At 41.3% G+C, this 20,404-nt stretch overlaps 1 protein-coding gene across 2 annotated transcripts in view; it reads right to left on the bottom strand.

Annotated features, from left to right (window-relative positions):
* Positions 1 to 20,404, bottom strand: part of LOC127599887 (CUB and sushi domain-containing protein 1-like) — a 359,717-nt gene that overhangs the window by 221,873 nt on the left and 117,440 nt on the right. For both annotated transcript variants that reach the window (XM_052064098.1, XM_052064099.1), the window contains exon 3: positions 12,874 to 12,986. In XM_052064098.1, the coding sequence (XP_051920058.1) occupies positions 12,874 to 12,986 (113 nt within the window). The remainder of the gene's footprint in view (positions 1 to 12,873; positions 12,987 to 20,404) is intronic.

Below are 20,404 nucleotides of genomic sequence, written 5' to 3'. Positions count from 1 at the left end.
TTGCTCAGCTCCCTCTCTGCTCCTTTTTTTTTTACTTTACTTCTTCTCCCAACACCTTTCGTCGTATGCATCATGATGCATTATCTTTGTTCTCACTGCTTATCCCCCGTCTTACCCTACAACCTGTTTTTTACCATCCTCCGTTTACCTTGCATCCGAAAACATGCATCAGCATGATGTGTTGTAGGTCCTTCCAATGACTGGTTGTTATTCTATGGCGCAAGTCACACATGCTCATCTCATATACATGTGCGGTTGCCTCATTATGCATGCCCTGCATTTAATTTTCTGCCTCATCTGCTGCAAGTCATGCAGTTACTTTATACTATACAAACCCATAATCATGTGAAAACATACATGTAACTACTTGCTCAGAGCAGAGCATTACACGCAGATAAACTTTCATGGAGGCGTGCATGATCGGAATTTTTCCCGACACAACGAAAATGAAAATGTGGTACCGGTCCGTGGGCTACTTGGTAATGGGCCGCAAGGAGAGAAAGGCACCGCCTTCCCCCAAAAAAGTTGTTGTCTTTTCTTTCTCGCAAGTTTATAAATCAACCCCAAAGTACCCACAACTGTCGATGATCTTCCAAAGGGAAGTATAAATTGGGCTTGGTGATTACATAAGCAAGAATTGTGAAATTACAGTGAGCACATGTGAACATCAACGAGTGATCAGATGCGCTGGAAATGTTCATGACAGCCGCCAATCAGAGTCCATCTTTTCTTGATCTCATCTTGTTTGGAAGTTGAAGATATCAAGAGAAAGTAAAAGAAACTAAACAAAGACCGAATGCGCCGCTGATGGACAGTCGTAACTCGGTGGTTTGTTTCGAAGATGAAACTATTTTGACGAGACGGTCACCCAATGTTGCTGGCACTAAAACGATGTGGTGTAAATGAAGCCGTTGTGCCGCTGGTAAGTCTTCAAAAAGAGCCAGGACAACAATTCTGTTCAATCATTTCTCCAAGTAGCACCCAAGTGATGTTGTGTAAAGTATGACAATGCGAAAGGAGTTTTCACAGGCTGACGAGATGCACGCTACGAAGTAGCCATGCATGCAACGGACCAAGGCAGCTATCAATCATTTTATCTTTCGATAATTCACCGTTTAATGATTGCCCGCTTGCATAAACCATGTTCTTGTTTGAAACAGTCCGTGGTGAAAAAAAAAGTTGGAGACCGCTGCTGCATATGACTTGACACAAAATATTACGATTACCCCTGTTCCTAAAAAAATGCTTCATTCAACAGGTGTGGTGTCGGAAATGTAGTTAAATTTTACAGTTGATTTCTGCACAAATATCTGCCAGATTTTCGGCGAATGAGGAGAAAAAAATGTGCAACCCTGTAGACTTGTAGCAAACCTGCTGCTTTCAATCCAGGTAATACACTTGACGTTGCCTCAATTTCTTCTAGACACTAATAACAGACAACTGACCAAAGTCAAATGGACACGTTTAATGATCAAATAATCAATTATGTTTCCCAGCTTCAGCAACAGTATAATAGGCGCAGTTGATTAAGCGTGCACCCTGAAAATAGGAGAACATGCTCAGCCGTGTTGTCTAACAGTGATCCACAGCCCTCTATTAGCTTTTGACTAAGACCTGACACAGGAGCATCACCTCAATTTGAAATTTACCAAGGGTGGGATGCCCAGGATGTCAGATTGGATATAGACAGTTGTTGGAAGCAAGCCTCAGTCTGAACTTGATAATAAGATTCTTCCCTTGGATGGGAGGAGTTATGCGTGAAAGATTTACGGTGCAAGACAGAGTCGGCGTTAGAAAGCTGGTGAGTGAATGCCAAAGGGAAAAAAAACAGAAAGCATGCAGAGGGAAAGGGAAAACATGTGCATCTTATTAAATGCTGAAAAGCAAAAACTTTGCTTCACCAAGATTCCCACAGTGATTTGATGAATTTGCTTATCAGACTGAGAAACATAAAGGATAAAATGGGCACACAGATATGAAAACGATTATCATTGCCCCCAATTCCCATCGAGGTTATTGCAGCATAGTCAAACAAGTGGACTGAATTATAACTAGGGGAACAAGCAAACAGAAGATAAAAAATAAATAAAACAGTATTATAAACTTCACGCATAAGACTGTATAATTTGAGTGGGTTGGTTACAAGCAATGATGAGGTGATTGATTTATAATCATTATAGGCTCTACAGTTATCAAATAAATGTTTCAAACTTTAAGATGAGCGATTTGCCACTTGGCTAATTTTACAACGCCGAGTGGAACTAGACCTTGGCCTAACATATCAGCTATCTAGCGTAGGTCCGTGTGACTTTGAAAACACTATTTCCGGAAGAATATCACACTGGAAAATCAATAGCATCTGTAGCCTCATATAATCTCCTTCATGCATCATCAGCTTAAGTGATTAACGACAAGTATGGCATTCCACTCATCTGAGTGGGGGACCGAAGGTTCAGTGCTCCTTTTAATGTAGGGCCAGCGGAGTCACATGGCGGAATCGAGGCCCGGGGCTTGGAATCAATGAACCAACCTTGAACCCGATTTGCCAGGCCATGAATGAGACATTATCGGCTTCCAACATGAACGGTTATATCTTCTCATTTTCTCACTTTGAATCCCTCACTCAGAAGGTCTGACGCGCTTCAGTGAACCAAATTGGAAATACCTTTTAGAAACTGATGTCATCTGACATCAACATTATTAATGGCCGCGTCACTGTTGCCTTCATATGAACTTCAGACAAACGAAACGAAAAAAATATATATAGTTAATAAGCTTCCCTGTGTTCAACATTAAATGCAGAGCTCCCTTTTAATATTCAGTACGGGGCTATAAATAAATCAAGTGCTACCACTACGCTTTGTGAGAATCTTAGCAGGGTAATTGGACCAATTAATGTTTTACACTGAAGGCATTTGATTTCTTGCTCTGAAAAGTTAATGGTTTAAGGTGTTTTGAGGTGGCGCTCCGGCACACAGAAGGTCCCCGGTGACTGGAAAAAATCTGATTTTTATGTGAAATAAGTTAGGCCATATCCATACGTGGACGATGTGATGTCGGTTTTAAGATTCAAGGGTTTTAATGGTGTACCGCAGGAGTGCCCATTACGTTGATCGTGATCGACAGGTTGATCATCAAGTGAGTTTCAGTTGATCTCATGGCAGAAACTAATTCAACGGTTCTCCAGGTTTTATACGATTGATATACGTATACAGTAGCTGATTGATGTACAGGGCAGCCAGTCATTCGTATATATGAAGAATGCTTCACCGTGTATGCGCATACAACGGTGAAAACTAGAGAGTTGCCATATTAACTTCCAATTTGTTTTGTCTACTCAAAATGTAATAAAAAAGCATAAAAAGGACTAAGAAAGTAAAGTATTTACATCATTTTTTCTATAATACTATTTTTGACTCATGTTTACCTCATCTGCCAGTGTATTATCGCTACACCAAAGAAGGGATACAATGAATCAATCAAAAACAGGAGATAAATGTTCCTGTCGAAAAGAATTGCTGCTAATTACTCATCTCTTTCGAATCGTCTGCTGTTTAAAGTCCATTGTTCAGCATTTTGCGGACAATTATTTCATTTTCCAGAGGTGGATATTCCAACATAGTATTCGCAAAGCCCCTGTAATCCCAATGAACAAATCAATCGTGAGGCTGCAGGTGCTGTCAACCAGCAAATGGCTGACACTTCCTCAGTGTGGCCTTGTGTCTCTGATTGGCTCTTCTTGCTTGGATGCGGTGATTTCTGAAACATCGAAGGTACATCACGGGGGCTGAAAGGGGATGTATTTTGTTTTTTTTTTTCCCCACAGGCCATTTTGCTCATGTACTAAAATCAGGATTATAATGACAGTTGTGACGAAAGGGAGAAAAAATAAAAAGATTGTCATTTTATCTCCAAGGTATATTTTAAGTGTGGTTATGATGGGTTAAATGCAGGTTACAGTTCATGTATGCATGTACATGATCATTAAAATTGTCTTGAAACAAGGTGTGAATAGGTTAATGATATAAAAGTTTGAACTTGTGAAATAGACCTTTCCATTGATCCATAAATGCAGCACTGTGAAATATGAAAAATGCTCAGTCACCCTATTGTTCCGTCGACTCAAACAACAAAAAAACACTAGCAAAAATGCTAAGCGGCTCAAATGTCAGATTGATTTCACTACGTTGTCGACAGAGAAGGTTGAACACCACCTTATCCACTTCCTAAAGGTATGAGAGAGAGAAAGAAAGAGAGAGAAAGAGACACAGACTCAAAAGCTTAGTGTGGAGGTCACCTTTGGCCTAACATAGCCTCACACACATGTACACACTCAAAAACAGGCACATACAAACACATTCTCACACATAGTTGGGTGGTTGATATTGCAGCCTTGATCGATGTAACAAGAGAAACAACAGTAATGTGACACGCCCCCCCCCCCGCCCCCCTCATGCACGGCATCCTACGGTGGTGCAGTCGATACGGTTTAGTGCTGCAACTGTCTGCCAACACAGCCACATTAATACATTTTAGACAAATATGGAGTGGGATCTGATCATCAAAGTTGTCAAACCCCTTTGTACTTTTCCCCCTCAGGTTTAACGATCTGTTTGCGCCAAGAAACGTTCCCCGCTGACTCTGCTGGCATGAAAAACACTTTTAGATTTTGTGTCCAGCATTCTTGAACAGCAAAAGCACCAGCGGAGTTGGGTGTGTTTATTTAACCAACTCAGATTGGATTTACCCTACATGGTTCAACCCACACAATTTCGAACATTTTGCTGCCACGCATTCAGATATGCGTCATGATAGCATATAGAAGATGTTATTTTTAGCGACTACACAGAACCCTCTAGCAACTGTTTTTCAACCAAAGTGACTCGCGATAATGTCATCAGTGGTCCTCGTGTTCGCAACACTCTTTTTTTTCCTGCACAGAAGAGGGATTAGGGGGGATTTACCCTGATAATGATTTGGAAATCCCAACTAGGAACAGCATACTGCTGGGGCTTGAACTCAAAATGTTAGCGCATTAAAAATCTAGAAGAAAAATATAGGCACATTGGAGACATGTGTTTTTTTTGTGAATGGTTATTAAATAGTGATATAATACAGTGGTATCTTGAAATATGACCACAAAAAAACTCTGAGTATGAATATGATCCAAATCATCTTTCCCCATTAAAATGAATGAAAATGCCATTAATCCATTCCAGCCCTCCAAAATAAAAAAATAAATAAAATCGCAAGTTTTGTGTCACAGTCGCAGAGAAAGAGAGAGAGAGAGAGAGAGAGAGAGAGAGAGAGAGAGAGAGAGAGAGAGAGAGAGAGAGAGAGAGAGAGAGAGAGAGAGAGAGAAAATGGAACACAATTGATGGTAAAATCTTGGCATAATCATCGACAGCCATTCCAGTTTCTCATATGGCCCTTTGGACAATACACCCTGGACTGCTCATTGGTCAACCACCGGGCACATAGATATGAATCAAATTAACTTTATTTGCCAAGTATGGAAAAACACACAAGGTATTTGAATCCAATAGAATGAGCTACATGAATATCGCAGCCAACAATCCACTCACATTCACACAGTCACTGAATGGCGATGGAGCCCTTGGCTTGTATGGAAGCACTTGAATACTGTTTAAAACCAAAGAAAGGACTTTTATGAAAAATAAAAAAAATACATAGAATGCAAACACAAGAACCAGACAGTCGCAAGAGAGACATACTGGGCATAACTAATCTGAACAAACAGAACATAAAAATGGAAGTTAAAAAAAACAATACAATGCGATTGTAGAGATAATAGCGCCATCGGGAACACTCATCAGAAATTTGCCATCTCCACTTAATGTAAGATTACATTTAGTAGCAGCAGGTAATACTTTTCACTTGATACGGTGGACGGATGGGGTCTTAGGGCAGGCATGGTTGTGCGAGAGCGCCTCATCGTTGCACTGTGGAATAGCCCCATAATAAGCCGATGGCCGATAGTCCATTCATCAGTGGCTTTAAACAAATAGGGTATTTGATTGACAGCTGACAGTTGAGCAGGGCATAGTTTCAGCACATTCGGCAGACACATACGCATGAGAGCGCGTTCTCATCCACTCTCATACATCAAAGCACTAATCATAAATGCTTACAGCCGACCACTTCAAAGAGTTAATCTCATATTTGTACAGATGACCACTTGCATCACTGCACACACTCCCCAGTGTTCCCTCAACACGCTAATCAAGAGCAATTCCAAGTGAATTTATTTTCTCTGACACAGATGGAGGCTGTGCTGTAGCTGACAAATCTACAAGCTTAATAATTCTGCTGCCTAACGAAGGTTGGCGCCATTGTGAATCGTTAACAGCGTGGCATTAAAACGTAGCATTCAACTCCGCCAGTACTGGAGGAATGTTCGGAAGAGGCCAATAACTGTATTGGCATCTTAATACTACGTAGGTAAGAATGTGGCGTGTTTTAAATATAGTTCATGTTTTTAAGTAGATATTGGTCAATGTCTGTGTTTTGGGGGGAGGGTTCTTTTTTTTTTTGATTGACAGTACTGTTTTTATAAACAGGAAGCAAACACTAAAGCTTAGAAGTGCTATTTGTCATGCTCAGAAGAGGGGAAGAGTCACCAACTGAAAATGTCACATGAAGAACTTGAAAGTCAAAAGCACAAAGCATTTGTCTGTCTAGGATCCTGTCATTGCTGTGCAAAATGTGATAGTAAATTAAAGTCCGGGACAAATATGTTGGCAATTCATCTCATTTTGTGCTTGAATCCATGTTGCTGACTTGTATGCCAGGCAGCGTGAGATTGGTTTCCACCCAGTGACGATGCGGATGTGGGCGTGAATGGTCGTTTGTCTTTCTAGGTGCCCTCTGACTGACTGGCGACGAGTTCATGGTGTGGTCTGCCTTTCGCCCTAAATCAGCTTGGATAAGCTCCAGCAACTCCCGCGACACTCTTCAGGATAAGCGGTGTTAAAATTGGTTAGATGCTTGAATCCCTTTGAATCAACTTTTGAACATGACTGTAATATATACTGAATACTTTGGAAATTTGCTTGAGCAGTGTTATACTGTGCATGAAAGAGCCAATCAGTATTCAGCTTCTTAATTAGTTTTAATTTCTCCTGACGTCTGTCGAACAACTAAATTCAAAGAAATGCACACACAGAAAGGAGCAGATTGAGACAGAGGACAACCACAGTCAGGTGATCTTTGGGATTCATGACAACAACCTGACTTCCACAATAGCAAAGAGCATATTTAAATATTAAAATATGAATAATTGATGTCGCGAGGAACGGTAGACAGACTATACCTTGAATAAAATAATGCCGTAGCATGTGACACTATTACAAAACATCTTCCTTGGAAAACTGAAAGCAATGTCACTCCTTTAAACATAGTTTCGTCTCACTGCCAACATCCCGTATATTTTCCATATGATTTGAAAAGATGCATTTCACAACTGCAATCTTCTGACATTCTTATGTGCTTCCCTTTGAGATTGGTTGAGATGAAACTCCGAAAAATAAAGGCGCCACTAAGAAAACTATCTGGCTGGAGGCTTCCAAAAAAAAAAAAGAAAAAAAAGACTACAGATGAAAAGCCTTCTCTCATGGGTAACAACATGTCGAAGGCGAATTGCCAAAGCAGGAAACTGCAATCCTTTTGCATTCAGAAGTCGTGACCGCACAAGGCTCTTGCCAGTGTTGGTGCAAAGCTGTACATCAAGACAGAAAGTTTTGGAAGTTATTCCGAGTGGGTGTTTATGAGTCCAGACTCATGAAAGAAAACAAATAGTAATTTAACGAGTAATGAGGGAAAAGTAAAATTTCACCATCGACTAAAGAACTTGGCTCTCCACTTTTTTGGTTCTCAAAATTTTTCTCATGTATCTTCATAATGAACACCATGCTTCTGCCCAAATGCACAATGGATAAAGAATCACAGCACACTCAATATCCACCTGTCACACTATTTCAAATGGATCTTAAATCAAAATGAAACGCGCCCAACACCATATGCATCTTACTTTATGTAAGATTAAAAATGTATATGCCAGTAACTCACATCTTGAACACAAAAGAAGCAAAACAAACCACTTCAAAAAGATTTATCAATCGAGTGCCCCCCCCACCACCACTACTGCATACATGTGGTTCAGCACCCATACATTTGCATACTCCAGGATTATTTTTCCAATCTTTTGTAATTATCTTTTCTTGTTTTGTTTTTTATCCGCCCCTTCCTGCCCATTTTCCCACTGCTTTTCGTAGAAAATGCATTTTGAATGTTCAACAGTGTTTATTGACGAATTTATAGGGTTACAAAAAACAATCCCCAAATGCATTTCAATGAGATTCAGATCTACACAGATGTTTGCTATTGGTGGGCCGTCCCCGTCCTCATCCGCCGCGAGTAGAATGATACCACTGCACAAGTCATACAGGTGAAATCATGACTCCCACAGGGAAGGCCCCTTTCCTCTGTGCAAAGCTTTGCCCATGGTTTGTATAAGGTTGATGTGAAATAACTTGACACAGATCAACCCCAAAAAACATGTTTGGGATCAACTACAACTGATTGGGAGTCTGCAGGTCCACTGACTCACTCCAAAATCGTGTTTAAAAAAAAAGTGCAAGCTGTTTTAAAAGCAGCTGCACGGAGTGGAGCCAGTTTATTGTATTTTTAACATCCTCTACATTTTGTAGCTAGAGAGGGTTTTAAGACCTATGTGCAGGATAACTGGACACATCAGACAACAACTGACATAGTGGACACATAGAAGTGTCTGACTTATGTTTTTCCTTGTTACCTTAATTCGTTTTCCCTCTGTGGAATTTCCAAAGAGAATTCAAAGTAATCGCCATCAGTCGATGTTTGCAAGTACTGCATGCATGTTTATGAAATAGGTTGGAGCCTGTCTGTGTGCGTGATTTCATGGTGGAAGCCTGTTTAAAGGGCTTCCAAGTCATCTTGCATTCAAGTCCCTCAACAGGAAAAGAAATTTATAAATAACCAGCAGCAAATTGAGGCAAGTGAACAAACAGGGACATACATGAGGCTTAAAGCCAGGTTAAAAGATCGAATAAAATAAAACAGATAAAAGAAAGATAGGAGTATTTTTTTTTCTTTACCACAAAGATGCCGTCGCACGAGGAAAACCCCCAAACACCCTCGATAAAATTTCTACTTCATAAACTCGAATAATTCAGGCAGCTTTTTTCCAGATGTAAATTGAGAATTTAAAAAATGTCCTTCGTGGAGATGTCAAATTAAATCACATCTACCCATTCAAATAGTTCTCCATTTATGTAGGATAATTACATCCCTACAACGTCAATATTTTGAAATTCTAGACTATTATTCTGATGTAGTTGAACAAAAAGAATGTGTTCATTGTCTTTCTTCATGAGAGGGCAAAATGATCCAATGTTCAGTTGTGTGTTTGGTTGTTTGTCTACACTATATATGAGCCGTAAGATTGACTGGTGACCTGTCCCGGAAGTACCTTGCCTGGGATGGGCTCCATGGGCTCAAAGAGGACAAGCATTATAGAAAATGGGGGCTGGGGGGGGGGGGGGGGTTGATAAGCTGTGACCCATTTTGGTCCATTTGGGAATCTGCAGAAATCTGTCCTGTTTGGAAACCGCTTTTAAATTAGTAGCAGCACAAATAATGTTGCAAGTTCCACAATATTTCCTCTGTGTGGGACAGTCCTGGCGCTGCCTTTGCACTTTTACATCGCAGCACTTAACAAATGCTCAGGGGAAGTTCTGGCACCGGTCCTTGTTGCTAAGCGACAATTTGAAACTCATTTCAGGAGAGGCAATCTTTTACTCAAGGAATAAATATTTATACCTTTTAGCATTTGGCATCATGAGGGCAAAAACAAGCCTTTATGTTTCTAGCTTGAACTTGGGAAACCGTTGAGAGACACATGACGCAACAAACACGAACATGACAAATACATCGTGTCACCATTTTCTTTTTGCTTAATTTTCAAAGCGTTTTATTTTTAAAGAACAAGATGAGCTGAGGGAGATGGAAAGTTTGCATGCGACACAAATCCCCACTGGATCTCTGCATCATTTCATCAAGATACAACATTGCTGTTACTATTAGCTTTGATGTTGATTACTATGATGATGTCCTCAGCATTTCTCACCTCTCATCCATTATTATTCATTTTTATCCCTAATGTCCGATTACAGACAGATACAATTCCCTCTGTGTGCCTCACAAGCTTCCCTCCTGCTCCCAGTCATCTCCCTTCTCATTTTAAATGTCTCCATTCACACCTCTCCCCCGCTGCTCTCCTCTGGCTTTGGGGCCAAATTAATTGATGTTATCTTGTCTCGGCAGGGTAGGTTTGCAAACTTGGCTTTTTATCAGTGAGGGATTGCTTTCCATTACTTATGGTCTCATTTAAAGCACTCGCTGTACATTGTCCCCCTCCCCCTTTCCCAGACTATGTACTTCTCTTTAGACTTCATCTATTAGCGGTGTGTGAACACGGCTAATTCAGTTTGGTCTCCATAAAATCATAGATTTGTTTAACTTTAGTCAAAACGTTAAACTAGAAAGGCACTCAGTCGAGGTGGAAAAATGGTGACTGGAATATCAAGCAAACATTTCCGAGAAAAAATATTACAAAATTGAACCAAATCTGTATTCACGGTGCTAAAAATATCAAGGGAAAGGATATTAGGAAGGCATTCCATTCTCAAGGGACATTTATGAAGGACGCACGATTGACTCTAAAAGCTTTGCTATCACAAATATTTTCCATTTGTGACCCATGCAACAATCAACCACAAATCAAGCTGATTTTAGTCGTGGTCCATCCATTCATTTTCCGAACCGCTTGATCCTCACTAGGGTCGCGGGGGGTGCTGGAGCCTATCCCAGCCGTCTTCGGGCAGTAGGCGGGGGACACCCTGAATCAGTTGCCAGCCAAAAGCAGGGCACACAGAGACGAACAACCATCCACGCCCACACTCACACCTAGGGACAATTTAGAGTGTTCAATCAGCCTGCCATGCATGTTTTTGGAATGTGGGAGGAAACCGGAGCACCCGTAGAAAACCCACGCAGGCCCGGGGAGAACATGCAAACTCCACACAGGGAGGCCGGAGCTGGAATCGAACCCGTTACCTCTGCACTGTGAAGCCGACGTGCTAACCACTGGACTACCGGGCCGCCCTAGTCGTGGTCAAGAAACATTAATTTCTCTTGGTGAATTTAACCCCCTATCTCCGATGTAATCGTTGTATTCTTGCTCTAGTTCTGCAAAAGCGCATTTGATTCGTTACTTTGCTCCCAAAGAAGAACAACATGACATTAGCAGTAGGAGGTCAAGCTACATCCCCTATTCAGACCCCAGTGATGGTTCAACATAATCAAATTAAATGTAATGATTTAATTAATTATCTCTTTCTGGTGAGCCTATTGTGCCATTTCACATGTGTTAACTAAGAAATACAATTTAAGACCACTGATTGCGTATGTATTTCACTTTTAGTTAGAAACACTACAAATGTGGTCATTTCAGTTTGTCGCTGATGGTCATTATTCATATTCACCCGTCATACAAGTATGCGTGTCTGTGTGCGTGTGCATTTGTGTCGTGTGTCCAAATGGTCATGGCCCAGCCTTTCAATGCCAATATGGTCAATGCCAAGAATCAAACAGCAGTTGCTGCTTGTGGAGAGAAGGGGGTCATCGCTCAACACGCGCTGGTGGTAACGCGCGCACACCTTCGGTGTGGCAGTGAAGAACACACATCAGTAAATGACAAGATAGCCTTACATTTACACTGTGTAAACACTCATACCAGCTCCGACTGATACTGGGGAGACGAAGACGGGAGCAGCGAGCTGTGAGTCACCCACACAGAATCATTAACATGGGCAGCTCTTCTCATAAATCACCAGCGGAGCCCAGGCTCACTTGCATCCTCCACCCAGGAAAAATATTGCCCGTGAGACGTGAGACGCTTCAATTCAACATGAACTGTTGTGAGGACTGACACCAACACAAACGCCAATGTACAGTATGTCTCACCCGTATTTTTTTATCTCAGGCAAACACGGGATGAAAGTGAAAGGATGAGCTTAAATCGCCAGCCATTTGCAATGGTGTTAAACTGCAAAATATTCAGAGAGACAATGATTGCCATGATCGGTGGTCATAGTAATGGGGGGGAAGCTGAGTATTCACGAGGCTCATGGCATGACGTGGGGGAGCTACCAACATACAGCAACTCATTCGACCTGTTCGATGCTGTCATGTCCTATTTGCTGCTTGTTGTGTCATTTCCTCACAGAGTGTCACCCTGTCTTCCCAAGCAGTTCACATATAGATAACTCCTGTGAAACATTGTTTTCATTTGCTGCTGTTATACTGTTATTGCCCTCTGTTGCTTTTGCTCCATTCTGTTTTCTCTTTGTCAGTCTCTTTTCTCAAACCTCATTCTGTCCAACTGCATTTCCGGTAAATACGCGTCTCAAAAAGAAAAAAAGAATAACCCCAAAAAAACAAAAAAGAGGGACAAAATCAGCACAGCAAAAATAAATAAAGACTGCAACCTATGAGAATGATCTGATGTGGTGCGCAGTTAAAGACAGATGCAAACCACAGCCGCAGAAATAAAACACTGATTGGGAATGTAACCTGTGCATCGCTATCACCCTAAAAACCTTTTGTATCTCCTGGATCCAAATAGTGGACCGAATGTTGAGGCTAATGTGACCAGATTTACGATGCTATTAACTGGAAGTGACACTTTGCCCCCGTTTTCTGATCATCAGAGAAATTTCGCAATTAACACAAACTGTCCAAATGTGAACTTACCTTCGTAGACGGCTTTGAAGCCCTGTGCACTGACGGCAAAATCGGTGGTAAACCACAAGGCCAATATAGATCCGGTGCTGACAATAGGAGAAGGCAGCATGAACCCTGACAACCTATGAAAAACAGAACATGGGGAAAATTATTTTCAACGCATCACGATCACCCCAGAAAACAATTTGCACACTTTGAAGAGCAGTCTAAACTAGTTGGGCTTTTCCACCTGGTGACAATGTGCTTAAATCACAAGCCCAGAGCTCCCTGCTCGTTAGGTACGTCGGGGACCTTTTCCTCCCATTTCCTTTGAAAAATTGAATACTGAAATCTGTTAGCAAGCCCTAACATGCACAGCAATAAACAGTAATTAAAGGAGTTTACATTTAACAGTGAGTTGCACTGTTTAATGATGCGAAAAATCCCATTTCAGATACAAAAAATATGAGTTTCAGTCTGTAATGGAATCTGTAATGGCCTTCTCAAGATTAATAGAGAGGTGACGACTGAACGATTGGTGGAGCGGAAAAGGGACGGCTCACAGATAAGGAACAAACAAAAAAAATTGAGAGGGCTGGAACAGACTGCTGCCTGGATTATGATCCCAAATTATTGTACAGTCAATGAAAAGTGTTTTGTTATGGGGAACTCAAGTTAAATTTCATATATCTGTCAAATGTCACAGCAAGGTTAGATAACAAAAGCAAAATAAATACAACATACACAGAAACAACAATGAAACTGGAGTGAAATGCCCTTGGTGATGGATGCCATGCCATGGATTCTTCAAAATCGCCAGATAAATTTTTAGACCAGAGCTGTGCCTCTGCGGTCTTTGAGGCTCTGCTATTAGACACGTTTTAGGTGTTTCCCCCTGATTCAAACGATCAGGATGATTATCAGGCTTCTCCGGAGCTTGCGATGAGCTGGTCCTTCGAATCGGGTGTGTTGCAAGAGGGAAACCTCGAAAACATGCCAGGTAGTGGCCCTCGAGGATCGAAGTTGCCCATCCCTGGATCACACAATGTCTATATTCATTCACGGGCCACAGCATTAAGCCCACATGCCTTGCAGCCTCAGGTGATCAGTGCAAAACCTCGGGAACGAAACAAATATTTTTTGAAGTCGCTGTGTAACACCAGTAATTAGAATGATATTTAAACTACTTGAATAATAATACTTTTTTTTCCAAATTGATCATAGTATTGCACAGTGTCTATTGACATCTGCGCTTTTATATAAAACACTGTATACTGGTGGCTCGTAGGTAGTGCTGCATACGCACCTGCAAATTTGAGAAATGGTGCCGGGATATGGAGCACTTAAAGTATTTTAGTTGTTAAACTACCTCTGTTGATCGCCTGGAAATTGCCAATCATTGGTTCTATTCATCTAAGTAGTAACTGTTTGACTGTCACTGAAGTCACAATTGACTGAAATTGGTTTCCGTCTTGAGTAAGTACATTTAAAACGGGGAGGAACAAGCCCACTAATTTGATGTAAATGTATTATAAAGATCCCATTGAAGTGATGTTGACTGAATATCCTAAATGGCTGTGTGAACCGAAATAAACCTTTCACAATATAGATCTTCATGCAAGCTGATTGATTTGTGCTTGTGTCACAGTCAACGAGAAAAACACTGTCAGCATTTGACGACGACAAACTTGAAAAACGCGGAAATCCAGCGCGCAGACGCACACAGTTAACGCTCACAAGACTCACACAACAAGTTGACTCTCTCCAGCTCCTCCAGCTTCATGGCTAACTTTGACAAAGATATATGTTTCTCCTTTTTGCCAGCCAATCGCAACAAACAACTATCGGCACTGACACCAACACCTAGGGATGACTTTTGAGTGTTCAATCAGCCTGCCACACATTTTTTTTGTAACGTGGGAGTAAAACGCAGCACCTGGAGAAAACCCACGCAGGCACGGGGAGAACATGCAAAGTCCACACAGGAAGGCACCCGGTACCTTTGCACTGTGAGGTCAATGCGCTAACCACTTGACCTTGGGCCGCCCCAAAATGTTAATGTAATAATTTAAAAAGAAACATCTCATTATAGCGAGGATGGTTGTTCGTCTATGTGTGCCATGCTATTGGCTGGCAACCAGTTCACGGTGTCCCCAGCCTACTGCCCGAAGACAGCTGGGATAGGCACACCCAGTGCCCCTTGTGAGGATAAATGGATTAGAAAATGGATGGATGATTGGACATTCCATTCAACATAAAATTGAAATGCATATAAAATAATTCAATGGCAATAAAAAACATCATCAGACAGTGACATGATTCGGTTCATAAAGAGTTTGCCAAGGGTGACAAAGACAACCTCAGAAAAAGTACAGGCAGGGACAATGAGAACAATCTATGTCATCAATCCAAAAGTAACATGGGGGTCTCTGAAAAAAAAACGGGGGAAAAAAGTGATTTGGCCTCAAAGCAAGGACAAAAGGGACAAACAAACAAAGTAATAGAGCTTGTGGAAAGCAACAAACAAAAAGACAAATGGAAAGAGAGTTAAGAGAGGGAATGGAGGAAAAAAACTCACAAAGGACATGACCAAGGGGAGTGAAATATGTGAAGGGACTGGACAGACAAAGTCTTGCATCATTTTGTGCAGTCCGTTCGGTACAGAGCGTATCAGACTTTCTCATATTTTTGTAGTCGATGTTACTGAAACTGATGACCCATTTCTTGATCACTTTGTGCAATACTTTAGAGCTTTAACAAGCAATAAAGGCACATGTCAAGCCATTCTATTCTTAAGTGAAATGTCCAGAAAAATCATCCAGCCATCCAATTTCTTCCGCGAGGAACTCTTTGCCATGGGTGACCCTCCCAGGGGGCATCAAGCCCCACAAAACTTTGGGCTATTGGGTCACACAAGCCCCTCCACCGTGACAAGTTGACGACTCAAGGAGGGCCAAAATAACTCAATGCTTACTTTTTAGTTGATTGATTTGCAATACCACCACCAAAAGGGCCAATTATGTCACAACAGAGGCACAATGTAACATTATATTTTTATTTAACAAGAACAAGAAGGCTTCCTCTAAATTCCACCTCCTCAAAAAAAAAAAAAATCCAAAAGAACAAAAAAAATTAACATCAAACATGAATTTATGCAATACCACATTTCTGTTGTTTTGAGGGATTAAATGGAAATGGGTTTGCTTCAGTTAGTAACATGATGTTTACTTTTGGAGTCTGCAATTGAAATTCAGCGAGCTTCTATTTTTCACAGTCAAACGGAAACTCGTGATTGCTTTTCATCTGTTTATGAATTAAAAAAAATGTGATCAATCTATCTGGCGTACATGCCAATCAATGCAGCCAAAAGGGGTAAGTCAGAGCAATGAAATGTGTCCTGAGCGTTGGCCAAGACACACACAAACACACACAGACGCACAACTGTCACTCACGTAATGAACAGTAATTGCCTGTACAGATGGGCCATCTTGGCCGCGTCATTTTTCTCTGTCTCACCTTCTTAGATTGTTGCACTGCACACTCCCTCATAATCAGGGCAACCCATTGATCCAACAGCTAGTTGACATCTATTCTAAAGTAAGTGGACTCGCTGTAAAATACAGCACACACGATACTGTCGGTCAGCTGTCCGGTCAGTCATCCAGCTCATGAAATGAGACAGCCGCCTCCGTGAGAGTTATCTTTACAGTCAGATGACCAATCAGTCAGCTTGCCTGTGTGCTTTTTGTTGCTGCATCCATCTGTCGTGACTGCCCATCTGGATCTTCCTGTCCTTCTCTGCCTTGTAGTCCGTACTACTGACAAATTCTCTCATGTTACTTGTACATATTACACATACCTTGGTTTTTAAATACGGCATACATGTTTGAAGATAATAGCTGAAAACACAAAAGCACGCAAAGACTGAGGACCACGTGTTAGTCAATTGTGGCCTTCAACTATTTTTCACCATTTGAGTTTGTGGCTGTGAGGCTTCACACTGGTGTGGAGGCTTCAGAGCGCCTCGTGGTCGCAGACGTAGAAACCTCGAGGTGATATATTACGGCCAGGCAGATATGTCTTCTGGGCTCAAACATTTATCTTTTTTTTTAATCATCTTAACATGTCAGGGTTATTAACATTCTACTCCATTCTACTGTGTCTGATTTAGAGGGCAGGATTGAAGGTCCGTTTTGGTTCTAAGTGGATAACGCAACGTCCAGAATGACAAGGTTGGTTGAGTTTGTTTTGAAAGAACTCGACAGCCTTAACCACATCAAACAAGACTGCAAGAAGCGGGTTCAGGCCCGCTTTCAGGTCCAATATTAGAGACCTCTCTCATGTTACAAGACATGCCAACATTTTGTCAAAAGTATTTTCAGGAAAGGGAAAGGAGTTTTTGTGTATATTATAGCACAGACTTGTATCACAGACAGCAAAGGTTTGAACTGAGCCATTTGTAACTATGTTTAAAAATGTGTTATTTACCATAATTTCTATATCACAGGCTGTCAGTAGCTTCATATTTCATCCAAATATAGAAGAACAGTGTAGCAAAGGCTGTTTAAGCAGTATACGGTTTTCTGGTGAACAAATTGACAGCAGGGTGAGGGGTGTGCTTCAAAATAGACGTTCCCGTTTTGGAATCAATGGCGCTTTAACAGTTGAGAGAGAATAAGTGAGTCATGGAGTTCAAGCACCGCAAAAACAAAAAAAGACGCAACTGCAGCACAATCATGGCCACTGGTGAGCCTTCACCTTTCCAAACGATCATTGATTCCAAGAAAACCACTGAGAAGGAAATTGCAGTGCATGTCACAAGCGCGCTTGCAGAACGGTAAAGTGATTGCGAACATGGAATATTTAACACATTAATTCAGGATTATATAGAATTGTACTATTGAAAACATTGATTTAACAGCTCTGAATCAATAATAATGATTATTCACAGAGGTGCATGTGCAAAAATACATAATTCTGAAATGGCTTATCTATTTTCAATATAGTGGAATGTTGGAGCAACAAAAAAAAAATCAACTTTTGAATTAATCAGTAGAACATCATATGAAGTTTTGGCGAGCTAAACTCTGAGACATGTCAAGGAAATTACTTGGACATCTTAGCATTCGGTCAAAGGTGCATACAGCTCCGCCTTGTAGCTTCCCAAAAGCACAATGAAGACATATTTAAGTGAGTCCACCACGTCATGTGACGCAAAACCCAAACCAGCTGAACTAGAAATGATGATAACATTTGGCTGCGACTATTCTGTTAGGAGTCGGCTTCACAGTGCAGAGGTGCCGGGTTCGATTCCAGCTCCGGCCTCCCTGGGTGGAGTTTGCATGTTCTCCCCGGGCCTGCGTGGGTTTTCCCCGGGTGCTCCCGTTTCCTCCCACATTCCAAAAACATGCGTGGCAGGCTGATTGAACACTCTAAATTGTCCCTAGGTGTGAGTGTGAGCGCGGATCGTTGTTCGTCTCTGTGTGCCCTGCGATTGGCTGGCAACCGATTCAGGGTGTCCGCCGCCTACTGCCCGGAGACAGCTGGGATAGGCTCCAGCACCCCCCGTGACCCTCGTGAGGATCAAGCGGTACGGAAGATGAATGAATATTCTGTTAGGATCCTGCCTGAGCTAAACTATCATTTAAATGTCACACTTTGTCCCTTTCAGGGACAGCGGTTACTCCAGTGTACAGCTTATCATATTATCAGGTTAGAGGGTGCATGAAAGGGTTAATTCCAAATGACTACTATGCATTAAATGACAACTGGAGCCATTGAAAAATGGCTTCCAAGTCTTTTCTCAATGACACTCAATGCCAGAAATTGAACTTTGGTCAGTTGCAAACAGACTCAAAAAGAGCACTGAACAAATCAAATGTTTGTGTGTAAGTTTTCTTAAATGACCTTTTCTTGCCAAAAATGCTTGCAGAGTAGATGCCAGCATATGTGCCCTAGGGTGAACACGTTTGCTTGAACGTGTCATTCTGAAAATGTGGTCCTTTTTTTTTAAAGATCTGTCGCGGGGCAACTAATAGTTTATCACTGACACGACACAAAGTGAACAGATGAACAGAATGGGCTTGTTGGACACAAGTGACTGAGATACAAGCGGGTGGGAGGTGGGGGGTGAAAGCCAGGCCACAGATAATGAAAAAAAACAACATATTGAAACACTTACAAAAACATAACCCAATTAGGTAGCAAACTAGATTAAATTGGAGATGAAGAAGTTCAACTGGCGGAGATTCATATTCAAACTTTTAATCTGTATGCTGGGTATTATAAATCCCTGGCAAAGCTACTTTTCATTTTGGGATGTTTTAAGCCCAGCTGGGCAAGACACACACAAATGAGAGTCTGAGGCATTGAATAAACGTTTGTCCTTTTGATAACTGCTGTTTCCTAACGGAGAACGTATGTTACTGGGACGAGGGAAATGATTGATTCATAAGGACTGATTTTAATTTTGTGCCGTTCGCTGTGGGTGTAAAATGCTCAGCATTATGTAACCACAACCAGCAGGGGCGCTGTTGATTAAGAAAAGAACGGAGGGCACTTTTTTCCGCACACACTATGGCAAGCCCCCACCCCCTCCAACCTCCCCGAGCCAACGTGATACTGATTAATAAAAGACTGGCAGTGAACGTATTTCAGGAGTTCAGATTCCAATTATTTTTTAAAAATACATTTTAAAACACGCAATTAATCATCAAGTGATGATATATTTTGTCCACTGCCACCCTTATAAAAAAGTCGTGTGTGTGTGTGTGTGTGTGTGTGTGTGTGTGTGTGTGTGTGTGTGTGTGTGTTGGACACACACTCAAATATATATACTGTATATTAGTATATATATATATAGACACACACCTGATAGAGTATACTCGAGGATAAGTACAAATATATAAAGGGTACTTTTTTCATACTATAAGTGTATATTATAAAAGTGTACTATAAGTGTCCGTCTGTGTGCTTTTCAGTACAAGCGTGTGACATGACAGTAATAAAAGTATTCATACGGAACCAACAAAGGGATAGAAAACACTAAAAAAAACACCCTTTTCTACGAATAACCGCAATTTCGTCTGCAGACTACTGCTACAGACTACAGTCTCTCAAATGCAGACAACAAAGAGTTGGCCTGGCGAGCCCGAAGCTAACTTCAATTAGAATTTTACAACAAAGGTATCTGAAATGCTCTATCATGTAACAGCATGTGTAACTGGAAGAAAAATTATATCTATTTTGCCTTGTGTAGTCTGCGTAACCTATTGAGATATATAACAGAGGGAGTGGGAAAAGTACACAAGATCACAGATCAGCGTGGTAGCTCTTCTTCAAGGTGGCAAGGAGTTAAGTGGCGTACACACTCGACGTTTATGAAAGGAAGTTTAGAACCCTGTGATTCCCAGGTGTCCTCAACAAACGCAGCAGCGCATACCGCTTTTACCCAAACAAAGAATAATTCGAACAAACAGAGTTTGGTGCCAAGAGCCTGTTTAACCAGGTGTTACATGTGTTGACCTCATGTCAGACTTCCTGTTGAACCAGTGCAAAGTCC

This window comes from Hippocampus zosterae, chromosome 4 (assembly GCF_025434085.1).
Source record: "Hippocampus zosterae strain Florida chromosome 4, ASM2543408v3, whole genome shotgun sequence".
Lineage (NCBI taxonomy): Eukaryota > Metazoa > Chordata > Actinopteri > Syngnathiformes > Syngnathidae > Hippocampus > Hippocampus zosterae.
The sequence above is the reverse complement of the archived record's forward strand: the minus strand, read 5'-3'. Positions and strand labels throughout refer to the sequence as shown.